At 41.8% G+C, this 17,778-nt stretch overlaps 1 protein-coding gene across 5 annotated transcripts in view; it reads right to left on the reverse strand.

Annotated features, from left to right (window-relative positions):
- The window catches only part of LOC124120294 (protein CASP-like), a 136,192-nt gene that overhangs the window by 11,731 nt on the left and 106,683 nt on the right, over window positions 1-17,778 (reverse strand). For 3 of the 5 annotated variants that reach the window (XM_046483089.2, XM_046483088.2, XM_046483091.2), the window contains 2 exons: window positions 16,826-17,308; window positions 6,577-14,797 (listed from right to left, as the gene is read on the reverse strand). In XM_046483089.2, coding sequence (XP_046339045.2) covers window positions 13,854-14,797; window positions 16,826-17,308 — 1,427 coding nt within the window. In that variant the 3' untranslated portion in view covers window positions 6,577-13,853. Of the gene's footprint in view, window positions 1-1,249; window positions 1,387-6,576; window positions 14,798-16,825; window positions 17,309-17,778 lie in introns of those variants that run through there. The other 2 variants (XM_048391788.1, XM_046483090.2) reach the window with 2 other exon arrangements.

Raw genomic sequence — 17,778 nt, forward strand, 5'->3', positions numbered from 1 at the left:
CATCTCCATGAAAGATGGAGGACAATGTACTAAATGGCATCTCCAGTTAAGATGGAGAACAACTGACTTCATGCCATCTCCGTGAAAGATGGAGGACAATGTACTAAATGGCATCTCCATGAAAGATTGAGGACAAGGTACTTAATGGCATCTCCATGAAAGATTGAGGTCAAGGTACTTAATGCCATCTCCAGGAAAGATTGAGGACAGGGTACTTAATGGCATCTCCATGAAAGATGGTGCACAAGGTAGTTAATGGCATCTCAAGGAAAGATGGAGGACAAGGTAGTTAATGGCATATCCATGAAAGATGGAGGACAAGGTACTTACTGGCATCTCCATGAAAGATTGAGGTCAAGGTACTTAATGCCATCTCCAGGAAAGATTGAGGACAGGGTACTTAATGGCATCTCCATGAAAGATGATGGACAAGGTACTTAATGGAATCTCCAGGAAAGATGGTGAACAAGGTACTAAACGCATCTCCATGAAGGATGGAGGACAAGGTACTTAATGGCATCTCCATGAAAGATGGAGGTCAAGTTACTAAATGGCATCTCCAATAAAGATTGAGGACAAGGTACTAAATGGTATCTCCATGAAAGATTGAGGTCAAGGTACTTAATGGCATCTCCATGAAAGATTGAGGACAGGGTACTTAATGGCATCTCCAGGAAAGATGGTGGACAAGGTACTAAATGGCATCTCCAGGAAAGATGAAGAACAAGGTACTTAATGGCATCTCCAAGAAAGATTGAGGACAAGGTACTAAATATGGCATCTCCATGAAAGATAGAGGACAAGGTACTAAATATGGCATCTCCATGAAAGATGTAGGAAAAGGTACTAAATGGCATCTCCATGAAAGATGAAGGACAAGGTACTTAGTGGCATCTCCATGAAAGATGGAGGACAAGGCACTTCATGCCATCTCCATGAAAGATGGAGGACAAGGTACTTAATGGCATCTCCATGAAAGATGGAGGACAAGGTACTAAATGGCATCTCCATGAAAGATGGAGGACAAGGTAGTTAATGGCATCTCCATGAAGGATGGAGGACAAGGTACTTAATGGCATCTCCAGGAAAGTTGGAGGAAAAGGTACTTACTTGCATCTATTATGTAGATTATGGTAAGGTATTATATGAGCGGACATTACTTCAGTATCTCAATGGAATCATGGAGGACATGGCACCTCAATTTGAACATACGAGGACAAAGCATATACTGGAATGGTGGGGACATTACCTCTGCATCCCCACGGAACATGGAGGACAAGGCGTTGACACTGCGGAGGTCCTCCTCCAGCTGGGTGATGAGGGACTTCTGTTCTTGGACTGTTCCGGCCGCCTCCATGTAAACCACCTGCAGCTTGCTGAGCTGATCTGTGACAGGAGGAGAGGAGATCACATCTCTACACCACACTCATGCACTTACATGCTTCCTACCAGTTTATAGACCAGCTGACAAAAACACTTACTCGCTGACTTGGTTGATGCCTGTCATCGATCCCAATTGCGTGGATTGATGCTCATGAAATCAATCACTGGATTGTCTGGTCCAGACTCGATTATTTACATCTGACATGTATATTTGAATGCTGAACCCATACCTGGGTCAATGGCTACAGAAATACATGCATGATATATAAAGCATGTGAGATTTGTAAAATGTTTTGGGACAGAAAGAGAATATGTTATATGATATTTGTACATTGAATTAGGTTGAAAGAAGAAAGTTGTATTTGTATTGTGCACTTTCCTCTTGTATTTGACATGAGAAAATGTGAATTGTATTGTGCACTTTCCTCTTGTATTTGACAAGAGAATTGTACGGCGCACTTTCCTCTTGTATTTGATATAAGAAAAGGATATTTGTACTGCACACTTTCCCCATGTATTTGACATGAGAGAATGAGAATTGTATTGTGCACTTTCTTCTTGTAATTGACATGAGAAAATGAGAATTGTATTGTGCACTTTCTCCTTGTATTTGATATGAGAAAATGAAAAATTGCATTGTGCTTTCTCCTTGTATTTGACATGAGAAAATGAGAACTGTATTGTGCACTTTCCTCTTGTATTTGATATGAGAAAATGAGAACTGTATTGTGCACTTTCCTCTTGTATTTGATATAAGAAAGAGGTATTTGAACTGCACACTTTCCCCTTGTATTTGACATAAGAAAATGAGAACTGTATTGTGCACTTTCCTCTTGTATGTGACATGAGAAAGTGTTTTTTGTATTGCACTTTCCCCTAACATTTGATATATGAATATGATATTTGCATTGCATGTTTCCCTTGTATTTGATTTCATGAGAATTGTAGTGCTCTTGCCCCTTGTATTTGATATTAGAAAGTGACATTTGCATTGTGCACTTTCCTCTTGTATTTGATATGAGAAAGTGACATTTGCATTGTGCACTTTCCTCTTGTATTTGATATTAGAAAGTGACATTTGCATTGTGCACTTTCCTCTTGTATTTGATATGAGAAAGTGACATTTGCATTGCACACTTTCCTCTTGTATTTGACATGAGAAATGAAAATTGCATTGTGCACTTTCCTCTTGTATTTGATATGAGAAAGTGACATTTGCATTGCACACTTTCCTCTTGTTTTTGACATATGAGAAAGTGGTATTTGTATTGCACTTTCCCCTTACATTTGATATAAGAATGTGATATTTGTATTGCACACTTTCCCTTGTGTCTTGTTAATATGAGAATGTTTATATATTGGTCCACTTTCTTTGTACTGGATGGATAGGAAAATATAACACTTGGACTGCACACTTTCCCCTAGTTGGTTGTTAAAAGAAAATGATACCTTGTGTTAGCATATTTGTGTTAAAGTGTTATGCACACTTTCCCTTTAGGTCGATAGAAGAAAAAGGTATTTGACCTTCTAGAGCAGGGTCAATACAATAAAACCGATATTTGGAGGAAGCACTATCCCTCTCATGCCGACAGGACAAAGTGACACGACAGAAAGCACCTGCCATGACATAATCACAATCATGACCATGGCAATCAACAAAAACACCAAAGTATCACAGAAAAACAAACACGTCAGTAGTCTTGCATATATGTTTATTAACATATTTTGAAGCACCTAGGAAAAGTATATAAATGCACTTGAAGAATTGAAGACTAGATAATATTTAACATGTAACATAGTGCAGTCGAGGGGTAACCCCACAACTGCACAGGCAAACTCAACTCTTTTCAAGTGAGGTGATCAATCTATGTAACAATGAATAACAACGTTGTGCTACATGCAACAATGTATAACAACGTTGTCCTAGTCCTTGGATAGCTGTGGAGCATATTATCAAGTTAATTACTATTTGGATATACAGTTACATAGTCAGTGTATGGGATAACATTGGTATCAGACCCTTCTCCTGCCTGTGATTAGTAGTAGATGTTCATAATGACAAGCTTTCAGAACTACATAGCAAACCAAACACAGGCGAGCAATCAACTGAGGACTGAAAGGGAGTGTTACAATACCCAGTTCTGCATAAGTTGATAATAAGAAATATCTTAAAAAATACATTGTACAAATAACAAATACATGGTAAAAAGATTATCATAAAGTTGGTATAGAAGGTGGTGCATTCATGAATCCAGTGTACCGTTCAATAGCAAACACCACACTGAGATATAACAGATATATTTACCACTGGACTTTTACACTAAAGCCGAAACCAGGTTGTTAAAAGACGGCACTTTTTCATTTTATCGGTTTACAGATTCGACCAACTAGCCAAGAGACACAGTCAAAAAATAAACTAAAACTAGTTTCAATTATTTCTTTACCCAACTAATCCATCTTAGACATCAAGGAATTCTTTTTTGAAATAGCGAAAATTATACAAATTGAATTATCTTTTTTTCAAATATTTCATCAAATGCATTGTATGCTGTTCTTGGTCAGCGCAAATCTCTTACAAAGAGACCACAGCCTGCCCAGAAGTAAACACATACACGTTTTACAGTAAAAAATACCAAACATCACAAAGTATTAGCCTTTATTTTCCCCACTACTTCCGCTAACCCAAACATTCAGAATATACTACTCAAAAGATGTTAAAGAACACCCTGCCGTGACAGCTTAGCTATAGTAATATGAAATAATCAGGTGTCCTTTATCTTCGTTTGAGTAGTACAAACTATCAAAATTAAGGAGGTATATAAATCTATTTTTATTTTTATTTTACCGGACTCAAGCCAATTGGTTAAAAAAATCTGTAAACCATAAAGTCAATATCGTATCTCCTGACATAACACAGTGCCTCTTCTTCTCCTTCAGAGGCAGACCTCATTTGGCTGGCTACTCAGTGCTAATACACTATCTTATAGCAAAAAGAAGAAAAAACATCTTTGGTACAAATGATATACATTGCATTTGGTATTTTGCATTTGAAGGATTTTACTGAGAAATATGCACAATGATGACAATATATTGGATGAGGTGTGTTTGTCGTGTAACCTGTGAGGGAGTGTAACGCGGCCAGCGACACTGGTGTTGCCATGGCAACACCAGTGGGATGCGCTTCCGCTCAGCTGGCCACCTCCAACTTACAATCTAGCATTAGATATGTAGGGAGTACCTGCAAAATGTTTGTTACAACTAAAAATACATTATTTTGAAACACGATTGCATAAAATATATCTCAACTAGGTTACGGTAATATTGGGAAAATGCAAAAACAATGTGCATCAGTTTATAAACTGACACTTAAAAAAAGATAATTTTTGCACTGAGATAACTCAACTGATAAATGCTAACAAATAAAATATAAAAAAGCATACTGTGAAATCTAAAATGTATCTGCTTATGATTTCATGATGTATATTTGTTATGAGGGAGGAACATGGGTGTGACCATCCCTTCCTCCACCCCATCCCCACCCTGAAGGGGCACCCAGCATCACCATCCGGTGAGATAATATTGCTCACCGCTGTACTATGAGAGGGGTCGGCAGTCAGGTACCGTCTACAACTACAACACAAGCTCTGCGTAATTTGAGTACATCAATACATACAAAGATATAATAAACTCTATATCTGAATATAACTCTCCGTTTCTATGTACAATACTATGGCAGTCTACAAGCTCAAGCAAATACTCAATGTAGCAAGCCTACATTCCAGTAAAACTCAAAGCAATATAATTAACATACACTTTGACAGATAATGGATTGTCTTATACATTTTGATTATATTGTCAATTGCACAATAATAAAATAACATAAAGAACTAGCTGGCTGCACTAGTCCCCTCTCGGCTACATCTACTGTACATTCGTCCCCCTACCCTTCCATCGTTGCACAGTCCCATGTCGTTACTCACTCCACCTTTCAAAATCCAACTCGCAAACTGGTCACCTTCCGAGGTCGCACCTCCCAATTCCCAATAGCACCTCCCACACCCAAGTTGCCCCTCATTCCAAGTTGCACCTCCCCCACCCAAGTTGTACCCCCCTCCCCCACCCCCAACCCAAGTTGCACCGCCCCCTGCCATGTTTTTGTTAATATCAATGAAAGCGCCACCTGTGTCGCCAGTACAGTGCCAAGCACGAACAAGTCACTCCTGCATGTGTCCATGACCATGCAGTTCTATTAAACGTGAAAACTTTGACTGTAACAAAATAGCATCAACAATAAGAACAAAAGTTCAGGTAGGGGTGTTCAGAAAAACAAGATAAAACCCATAAACTGGATCGACATGCACAGCAAACTCAGGACTACAACTACCACGGTACCTGTTCTCTGAGTGATGAACACACCCATCTACCTACATTCAAGTCCAATACAAATCACTGTACTGCCATTCCATCTATACTGTAGCACCAGAACTCTTCCATTCGTCTCTTGCTGTGGCACCAAATTACCACCCCCAAAACACTCAAAGCCATCATATGTCATCAAAACAACCCCTGCCCCTTCCGATAAGCCTTATCCCCTCACTGTAACAATAACAATTTCCTTACATAAAGGAACCAAAATCCCTGTGCATCAGAATAGCTTTGAGCGATCTATCAGAAATAGAATCTCATTAAGATCAGATCTTTTACTCCGATTAGAAACCTCTGTGCCTCAAGATCTGAAGATTGGTTGGTTTGTTGGTTGGTTTGTTGTTTATCGCCGCTCTCAGCAATATTCCAGCTATATGACAGCGGTCTGTAAATAATCGAGTCTGGACCAGACAATCCAGTGATTAATATCATGAGCATCAATCCACGCAATTAGGATCGATGACATGCTTCAACCAAGTCAGTGAGCCTGACCACCTGATCCCGTTATTCACCTCTTACGACAAGCATAGTCGCCTTTTACATCTGAAGAAACCTCCATACGTCACATCAGGTTCACCCTGAGTGAAAACTGACTGACCAATCAAAATGAAGGATGAGTGGGTTCTTGAACAAATCAGATGTCAGCTTTCTAAAATGATTAATCTTTCGATGTTAGCAAAAGAAAACCGCCACAATAGTACAACCTTTTGAGTGTAGATATTATGGCGTTCAGAACTTACTAAAATATCCACAGCAACATAATAGTTGTTATCGTTATACAGATTGCATTGCTCACATGTACAGAAAATTAAGAAGCCTTGATGCTGATTGGCTGACGTAACCTACTATGGTCTTCATGAAGAGAGGTATCGCACAGGGGTAAAAGATCAGATTTTAATGAGCTTGTCAGAGAAACAATAGTCAAATGCCCATCAAAAGATCCCTCACTGCCTATTTCAAAATAAGAATAATATGAATGCCAAAAGAGACCTGTTTCTGGCTGCCAGAAGAAAGCTAATTCTGCACCCTGCATTAACCACATCACCGTGCCCACTAGAAGAAAGTTACCACAGCACCATGGCCACAAGAATGAAGCTGCACCCTGCCCACTAGAATGAAGCTGTACCCCTGACAGCTACCGGTGCAACCCACCCTTGCAAATGCCTGCCTCCCCACCCAACCAAGTCCATGAGAACAACCGTGCCTCTGCACATAACCCAAGAAGAGATCAGCCCTGCTAATAATTATATCCCCACCCCACCTCCATCTCATCACAACATGTTGTCCTTCCAATAGCACCAGACTGAAATGTAACTTGTTCCTACTCAGCACTGTACAATGATCCAGCTTGTACTGACAACACTGTACAATGATCCAGCATGTACTGACAGCACCGTACAATGATCCAGCTTGTACTGACAGCACTGTACAATGATCCAGCATGTACTGACAGCACTGTACAATGATCCAGCTTGTACTGACAGCACTGTACAATGATCCAGCATGTACTGACAGCACTGTACAATGATCCAGCTTGTACTGATAGCACTGTACAATGATCCAGCATGTACTGACAGCACTGTACAATGATCCAGCTTGTACTGATAGCACTGTACAATGATCCAGCTTGTACTGACAGCACTGTACAATGATCCAGCTTGTACTGACAGCACTGTACCATGATCCAGCTTGTACTGACAGCACTGTACAATGATCCAGCATGTACTGAAATCACTGTACAATGATCCAGCTTGTACTGACAGCACTGTACAATGATCCAGTTTGTACCGACAGCCCATACTGGCTGCAAGTCGATATGGCGCACTTAGCTGCAGGTGGTGGAATTAAGCCTGAATTCCTGTGTAAATATGAGGTGTATATACAGTGGTTATTGCACAATGAATGATACACAGGCTAGTTAATGAGTTAAAGCAACATAAACGTGAATGCATTACCGATTGCAACACCACTGGCCTAGCTTCAAGCCATCATTTATTGCAACATTCCTCAACTCAATGTGCCAGGCAGTAATATCAATCAATCAATTAATTATCCAGGTATAAAAATATACAATCAAAGTGCCGAACATTTAGATATGTTTAGGTTTTGTAACTAAATCCTAGCTAATGACTAAGTGAACATATTTCTACTTGTCATGTGGTCACGTCCACTGGGCTGTGATGGAGTCAGGACAGTTCCCCCGTCTTATGAAATGATTGCATTACCCTAGCCACACACCGACTCTCTGCCCACTGCAGGAGCAAGCTGCTGATGCAGGCATGAGATTCCCTCTATGGATTGGTCATTTATTACAGGGAGGAGGGGCACGAGATCTTACACAGCAGGAAAAAGAATCTCCTCCCCATACCTTAAAAACCCCTTGGCCTTTTTCTTACAATTTTTACATGACCCCAAATCAGTTCATGACAAAACATAATGAGTGACATTTTGAAATAAATTTTGTCGCTATCTTTTATTTCTTGGACAGCACTACCCTGAACCTGTACTGATAATTGACCCTCCCCAATCCTGTCCAGTATTAAATGACCAGTCCACAGGGTTAACTCCCATTCTGCAGCCAACATGCAGGCACAAGTGATTCAAACTGGACTACATTCTTCTGAGCGTTACTGTTTAAAATGAGTAGGAAATAGTCATTTCTACCTTCCGTACTGAAAAGGGAAAAAAATAAAAAACTTCATTACTGATCGCTTACAACCTATACAAAAGATGGACCATTAAATCAACCTTTTTTAATATGTCTCAGTGTTGATAGTTTGGTAAAAATATTCTTGGTAGCGGTCAATGAGAAGGAAGCATGACCTACTAGGTCACTTGGTCAGTGAAAGTGGAAGGGGCCCTGTCTTAAACAAAACACAAATAAATCCTAAAACCCTGAACAGAAACCATATGTCCCTTAAATTGTTCCAGCGTAAACATTTCAGTATTTAAAACGAAACATGATCAGTCATACAAACAAAACATTTGGCAACAAGTTAGTGTCAACAAAACAACTGCTTCCATAGCAGCTGTCTACAGCTGCATGATCCAGTCATATAAATGCCTAAACTAAAACTCTTCCTGTAAGTAAGGGAGATAACTGTGACTATTGTCAGGCTAATTGTGATGTACACATGAAAAATTTTCAGTACATTTTACAGATGTTTCTGTTAATATTTTGTATCAAAACACTGGTCCTTTCCCAATGAGCCTTCAGCCCATAGTGTAGTCGGGTCAATCATTCGGCCATTCTTCCACCACTCCCCACACCTTGCTATCAACATATAGGCTGTAGGCTCACAAGGACGTCCAAACACTAGCAAATGCAAAATGCTAAATTAACAATATGTAAATTAAAGCTTTGGTAATTGTAAACATTACGGGTAGATAGCACTATCTCAATCAAATGGCATACTGAGAAGATCAAAATGCAACAATGTCAATTATGAAACAGCTGAAACAGTGAAAATGACAGGATAGATGTAAGTTGAATTGGACAAGACTAACAAGTGATATTAGAAAATATTCTACTGGAGGCTACAGAGCAATTTAAAGGCTAGGCCCACCACTTCTTGTATCTGTGCTGGCTTTCAGGTTTTCTCATTCTACAATAGTCCTGCAACACTTTCCCCAACTCTGAAACCTGGTGAGACGATCGTCCTGGCTACCCCTATGCCAGTCCCTATGTCTAGGCTAGTCATGTACACCTAAGAGATGGATATTTACGTACTAGTCAAGGCTAGTCTTGTAACCTTAATGAAGGATATTCATGTACAACTAGTCAAGGCTAGTCATGTACATCTAAATGAAGGATATTTACGTACAACTAGTCAAGACTAGTCATGTACATCTAAATAAAGGATATTTACGTACTAGTCAAGGCTAGTCATGTAACCTAAATGAAGGATATTCATGTACAACTAGTCAAGGCTAGTCATGTACACCTGAAGGAAGGATATTTACGTACAACTAGTCAGACTAGTCATGTACATCTAAATAAAGGATATTTACGTACAACAAGTCATGTAGGCTAGTCATGTAGGCCTGAATGAAGGATGTGTATGTGCTAGTTAAAGTTAGTCATGTACACCTTGATAAGACTTGTAATTTACACCTAAAGAGACTAGTCATGTACACCTACAGAGAACCAAATACTGACACCTCCATGGAGGCTAGTCATGTACACCTGAAGCTAGTCACGGACACTTACACCAAGAGCAAGCTAGTCTTTCACAGCTGCTTATAGGCTAGTCATCTACACCTAGACAAGACTAGTCATGTATACCTGTGACTAGTCATATACGTCTACATATACACTAGTATGTGTACCTACACAAGGCTAGTATGGACACCTGAGTAAAGTCATATACGTCTTCAAGTAGGCTAGTATGGATACCTACACAAGGCTATTCATGTACACCTGAGATAAGTCATATACGTTTACAAATAGCCTAGTAATACCTACACGAGGCTGGTATGAGACCTGGGGCTAGTCATATATGTCTACACAGAGGCTTGTATGTATACCGACACAAGGCTGGTATGACACCTGGGGCTAGTCATATACGTCTACACAGAGGCTAGTATGTATACCGACACGAGGCTGGTATGACACCTGGGGCTAGTCATATATGTCTATATAGAGGCTAGTATGTATACCAACACGAGGCTGGTATGACACCTGGGGCTAGTCATGTCCGACTTGACAACACTGGTCACTGGTATGGAGAACACCTACTACTACAGATATGCCTGTACCAGACAGCAAGAAGCGGGAGGCCAGCCCAGCATAGGCACGGTAGAACCACAACCATCCCGAGGTTACAGCTGTGTCACACACAACCACCAACACCACACAACAGTTGAAGAAGCTGCTCCGCCTGTTCCGTGGTCCGCCCATCTGGACCGCTACCACAGAACATGCTGGCGCCGCCTTAGTAATTATCAGAAATCACAGATTCACACGTATCTATGGTTACAGTTTCTTCACTGATCTTACTTTTGTCCATAAGATTACCTTCTGACATGTTTTCAATAAGTGCACACAAATATTCAATGAATGTTTCACTACATCTACTTTCGAACGAATTATAACCCAAAATAGGGACCAATAGATGAACAAATTGCAAATATGGTCCAGAAGATGAACTAGAATACATGAGCGTTTATGATAAAGAATTGCAAAACTCAGCATTGAGATCATTTAGGGCATTGCGAGATTCTTCTACGGCAGCTTGGTAGCTCTATGTTACCCTGCGTGACATCGCACCAGAACATTCTTAACTTTCTTCTACTATGTAACAAGAAGTCCTTTCTTAAACACTTCATGATTTAACATTTACTTTCCTACTGACAGCCTGACCGTGCCAGTCTCATGACATAGGCTCCTTGCTTAACACTACGTACAGCTGAAACATCCGTCTTCTCGAGACGTCTTTAACATACAACAAATACAGTCAGACGTATAAGAAGGCCATCTAGGCATCAGTTTCAATCTAAATATTGCACAAATATTTCTCCTTTGGAGAATATAAATCACTACGTTTGGCTCACAAAAAGGCAATTATTTTGATTTAATATCTCATTGAATAAATCACTTGTACAATTTATCAGTTTCTCCCTGCATAGGTGGACTTTGTAGACACTGGCTGTGATATTGCACACATAACTTGCACGTAACCATGGTAACACAAACACTACTCACAGTCAAAATCAAAATATCAGAAGTAAAAGCCATTAGGATGAAAACTGACTTGAGTCTGCTGATTGAGCCATGTGTATATAACTACATTCCTAGGTGTTACTACAAGGAGACTATCTACTTTGGCAGTATTACAAGTAATGTACAAACAAGCAAATATAACATAGCGGTCGACACATACAACAATATACAATGTAAAAGTAAGTGTAAGGGTACAACTCCTCAACAAGACTAGATCTTTGGTGTGCATATATTGAAGTGGAAGATTGCGGAAATAGCTGTTGTAGTAGGACATAGTGCATAGATAGGTACAGTGATCTGAAGTCAGTGAGCAAAGTTCATTCCCACAATATCCAAACTGCAAAGAAAGAGGAATCACTTGAAGTGAAGACACAACACAAATTCCAGCCAGATTGTCCCCCTTTGTTGTCAATACACCTGAGAGGTGAACTGTCACACTTTTAAACCATGAAGAAAGAAAGGAGTTGTCCCCCTTTGTTGTCAATACACCTGAGAGGTGAACTGTCACACTTTTAAACCATGAAGAAGAAAAAAGGAGTTGTCACCCTTGGTAAAAGGGTGGTCTCCCTTGGCAAAGGAGTTATCTCCCTTGTAATGAGAATGAAAGCAGTAAGAGAGCACTACAAAGTATCATTAACATGAGCTGCCCCTGATACAGAAGCATTGATGTATTTGGCTCCGAGCGGTGCAACTAGCAAGCACGACGATCAGGGTTATTTTGACATGATTTAACATGGGAAACACAAGACTAAAATATCTCCACATTTCCATGGACCTCAATCTGTTCAGACTGAAGCTTAGCACCACAATATTAGTACATGATTGACAGTCCTGTATGAACAAAGGGAGACAACTGAAGCTGGTGACAAGAGTGGCACTGCGTGCCCAATGGGTGTTGACTTGCATGTAATGGACACAATTTGACCCAGTTCAGGTAATCCATTACAGACAAAACAAATCTGAATATAAAACTGTGTTAAACAGATGAAAATATTCAATCGATAATGACATTAATGATCAGATGGTTATTTTTGGCAATTGTTTAACATCAGAAAGCTCTGCAGGTAGTGACGGAACTTCCCATTACATTGCAAGTCAATTTCATCCCTGCCAGTTTCACACCTACCCCACAGCCTGCTCAGTTCAGGGCAACACTGAGTGACACGCCCACCACCACCACACTACTCACATACTTTGGGCCAGGCCTAAACTCAACCATGATAATTTTCTTAATTTTGTAAATTTTCACTTGGGGAGACCAGTGCCAAAAGGCACTAACAAAATAGAGATCTTCAAGATGGAAACAGTATTTTTCTATGCATATTTTGATGGATGCGAAAAAAATAAATTTCATATCAATTGATCAAAGTCACTGCAAACATAAAAAAGCAAACCAAAAAACCCTTGAATACTTATTACTGTATAGAAATTAATTTAAATTCTTAATGTTTTCACCGATCAAAAGAAACATGCTCAAACCTGCTGAGCAGCATAAACAAAACATGTCGGAAAAAATTCTCAGTACTAAGCACTGGAAAACACTTTTACATAATGTTTTACTCTATTTTCTTATTTAAGGCCCTGTGGGATGAGTGAGTTAACATGGGTAGTGAGTGAGTGAGTGAGTGAGCAGGGCCCTGACACACGAGGTAGTGAGGTAGTCCCCAGCAGGGAGAGTCAGGACCAGCAGGGGTGGGGGGCTTCACAGGTCGTCCATGTGACCCCCTCCCCCTCCCAGCCTGTATAAGCCTGCTTCCCAGTCTACAGACGCTTTAACAATGATTGACTTTGCCTTCCTCCTGTTCAAACAGTGGTCAGTGGCTGCTGATGAATATACAAGAAAGCTGATAGGATATACGTACAGGTGTTGATATGAGAGTTAGAACCTCCTGTACCTGCTATCGAGGTCGCCCCACTGACCACACTCTGACCAGGCCGGGCAACAGGCAGAGTCAACACCATGAGGTACAACATCATGTCATGATGTCAACAACCCACCGACTTGGCACAAATAATTAGTATAAATGGATATAGACTGTACACGTGTTGCACAACATCAACATTTACATCAGAAAGTAGAAAAGATAATATATTTGAGTTTTACGATGAGTACAAAAATAGATTGTTGTCGTTTTACCCTTGGCAGTCTAGAATGGTAGCCATGCCATGATTACAGAAGATGTCATAATTAGCGAACGAAAGGGCATGTGTGTGGGTGTGTCTGGTTTTATGTGAGCATACAGCACACCGGCTAGGGCACACCTCCCTTCAGCCATAGTACCCCTCACACACAGGCCTAGATGCAAAACACAATGCATCATTATCAGAACTCCCAATGTTCATCCTCACTAGATTCGATGTTTTTCTGTAGTTTTTCGATACTTGCATCACGGTCTATTTCTTCCCAGTTCTCCTCGACTGTCTCAATAGCACGTTGCAACTTCTCTATTTTGTCGACATGCTCGCCCCGCTTCAGGGTCAGGTCCGTCACACTGTTACTATTACTGTCATTGCTGTTCTCCTCGACCTCCTTGTTCTCCTTCTCCTCTGCCTCATCATCCCCATCAAACTTTTCCATGTTGGCTGCTTTCTTTATGGTTGCTGCTTTAATTCGTTCCAACTGCGTTCCTTCGTACACTCTCTGTGGGTTTGACCGTTTCCGTTTATTAACACCCGAGGCTGGTGTTGGTGGAGGAGGGAGGTTCTTGTCATCCGAATCGGGGAACACTTGACTTTCACTTACACTGTCAACCCGCGACTCCTCGGAATCGTTCTTATCATCTGCCATTTCTTGTTCATTGTTCACTGAGTTGTTCCTGCTCTCTGGTGACCTCTGACCTCCCGGAGTAGCCACCGGTTCAAAGCGTGGAAACATCCACTGACTCGTTTCGTTGTTTTGATAACTTTGGTACTGGTTTGTGTCACCTGAAGCACTAGACATGTCACTTTGATTGGAGCTTTCATCCTGAGGCTCTGCCTTGATGCTGTTGGTGTCGCTCTGGGTTGGGGTGCCTCCTCCGCCGCTTGCATGGTGCTGCTGTTTGGCCCGCATCCGGTGATTGTGGAACCAGTTTATAACTGTCTTCACACCAACACCTAGATCATTAGCTAATGCTTCAATGGTGCTCTGGTTTGGGTAGGGGTCCTGTGCATAGGCCTGGCGAAGTGAATCTTTCTGTTCTTCTGTGAAAAAGACCCGAGGTCGTTTTGGCTGAGTGGGTGAGTCAAAGCACCGTTCATCCAAGCTACTCTTCCTCCGTCGGTGAGCTGAAGAGACAAGAAACAAAGCTCTGTTATAACACAAGAAACAGGGGAAGTAAAGAGATATCCAAGGTTACATGAAACAAATACAATTACCAAATTAAAATCAAAAGTGCAGCTTAGAAGATTTACAAATGTGTAAAGATACTTCAATCAATTTCCATGTGACTTGCTCTACTGTTCCTCTAACTAGGACTACTAAAAGCAGGCAGCTACAAGCTACTCTAGGTGGTGTGTGGCTACAGCTATAGTAAAGGCCGGAGAGGAGGACTGCATGTGGAGGGGCTGGGGAGGGTGGAGAGATGACATGTCAGCAGGGCTACTCCTTGTATCTCTGTATATTTAAAACAGTGTGGCCCCGGAAGATATTCTATGACAGGAAGGAAGGACTACTACTGGTATCATTGCTTATCTAAAACTGTAGTCCAGTGTGGCCCTAGAGGAGCCTCTGTGACAGGAGGGATGGAGAGAGTGGAGAGACAACATGTCAGCAAGGTTACTCCTTGTATCTGTGTATCTAAAACAGTGTGGCCCTGGAGGAGCCTCTATGGCAGAGGGATGGAGAGGGTGGAGACACGATGTGCCAGCAAGGTTACTCAATAGATCTCCGTCTAACTAAAACTGTAGTCCAGTGTGGCCAGGAGGGATGGAGAGGGTGGCGAGACGAGATGTCAGCATGGTTACTATTAGTATCATTGCTTATCTAAAACTGTAGTCCAATGTGGCCCTAGAGGAGCCTCTGTGACAGGAGGGATGGAGAGGGTGGAGACACGATGTGTCAGCAAGGTTACTCAATAGATCTCTGTCTATCTAAAACTGTAGTCCAGTGTGGCCAGGAGGGATGGAGAGGGTGGCGAGACGAGATGTCAGCATGGTTACTATTAGTATCATTGCTTATCTAAAACTGTAGTCCAATGTGGCCCTAGAGGAGCCTCTGTGACAGGAGGGATGGAGAGGGTGGAGACACGATGTGTCAGCAAGGTTACTCAATAGATCTCTGTCTATCTAAAACTGTAGTCCAGTGTGGCCAGGAGGGATGGAGAGGGTGGAGACACGATGTGTCAGCAAGGTTACTCAATAGATCTCTGTCTATCTAAAACTGTAGTCCAATGTGGCCCTAGAGGAGCCTCTGTGACAGGAGGGATGGAGAGGGCGGAGAGACGATGTGTCAGCAAGGTTACTCAATAGATCTCTGTCTAAAACAGCAGTCTTTTGGGACCAAGAGTTATTCTGTATCAACACTGATAAGAAAGGGCTAAATTTGACCTGGAGGCTATTCTACTTATTCCAATTAGATTGCTGACCAAGAGAATACTACAATCTCCTGCCTATGTCTCAATAATAAACTCATGTTGTGGTGCAGAATGAGGACAGTGGGGCAGCTATAATAGAGACAACCTGCAGCATAATCTGTCTACAACATTATACACAGTGGTAAAGTGATCACAATAGCCTTATGTGGACAGACTGGTTAGTGGGGCAACCTGTATCAAGGAAACCTACAGGCCCATTCTATATTTACAACAAGAGACTGGTATTGCTGACAGACGAAGGATGGGTGAGGACAGAATAGAGCGGACAAACTTGACTTTCCGGAAACAGAGGAGTGCACAAAATGTCATCATTCGACAAATGATCAACCTTGCCTCCAGGCATGACCTTACGGCTTCCCTTCTTCGGTTAAGGGTATTGTATTGTGCATAATGTCTGTTATATCTGAACAGGTATTAAAATGTTTCCAGTATTTGAGGATTAGTTCACTGTAGTTCTCCTTCACTATGTCTGAAGTTTGAATGTCTGTGTTAGCGTTATCGTCAGAGGTATGTAAACTGCAGCAAGCACTCTCACAGTTATTTCATAATCCTGTTCTACAATGGTACATGTGTCACTATTCAATGGCTTAGTCAAATATTCAGTTGAAGAGTTAAACTGGTTTTAGGAGAAGCATGTGCTTGTCTGACTGACTTACACTATTTAAAGAAAACGTTCGTTAGTTTGTTGATGGAGGCGCCTCTATATATGGGGCAGACCTACCTTTCATCTGACTTTGGTAATGTTTTAGTCGCTCTACACTCTGCGGGTCCCGTAGCCATAGATGCATTTTGATAAAGGGTTCTCTCCCCTTGATACTGAGCATGTGCCATGGTTTAGGTTTTGACAGTAGCTCACTAACTGAGCCCTGAGACAGGCCTAGTACAGCCTCGCCGAAAAGCTTTTGTCCTAAGTTGTGGAACTGCAGTACATCTTTAACTCGACTGGTGAGCCCCAGAGTATCGATCTCAGACGTCATGGCTATCACCTCCAGAGTGGAGGAGGGGAACGCCAAACTGCCCCAGTTACGTGGAGGTGGATCGTGAGGAGAGAAGACGACGTCACCTGCCGCTGCTGCCGCGGCAACAGCAGCTGCCGTGGCGAGAGAGGGCGCATGGCTAGGTGGTGCAGAGCTACGGTGGTTGGGGGGACGAGAGGAAGTCTTCTCAGTAGGAGGACAGGTGGTGGGCAGAGGAGGTGGAGGCTCTACGGAAAACAAAACGGTAACAGCAAACTAGAGACAGTCTGGAGGGAGCACAGCAGGTGACAGGATGAGTGAGTGAGTGATGGCGATGTATGCCAGGAGAGATGGTAGAGCATAGGTGGGGAGATAAAGTGATGAGTGATGGCGATGTATGCCAGGAGAGATGGTAGAGCATAGGTGGGGAGATAAAGTGATGAGTGATGGCGATGTATGCCAGGAGAGATGGTAGAGCATAGGTGGGGAGATAAAGTGATGAGTGATGGCGATATGTATGCCAGGAGAGATGGTAGAGCATAGGTGGGGAGATAAAGTAAAGAGTGATGGCGATGTGTATGCCAGGAGAGATGGTAGAGCATAGGTGGGGAGGGAAAGTGATGAGTGATGGACCAGATGTATGCCACCAGAAATGGTGGGGGGGAAAGTGATGAGTGATGGCGATGTGTATGCCAGGAGAGATGGTAGAGCATAGGTG

Source organism: Haliotis rufescens, unplaced genomic scaffold (assembly GCF_023055435.1).
Source record: "Haliotis rufescens isolate VD_foot unplaced genomic scaffold, xgHalRufe1.0.p SCAF_99, whole genome shotgun sequence".
In the NCBI taxonomy this organism is placed as follows: Eukaryota; Metazoa; Mollusca; class Gastropoda; order Lepetellida; family Haliotidae; genus Haliotis; species Haliotis rufescens.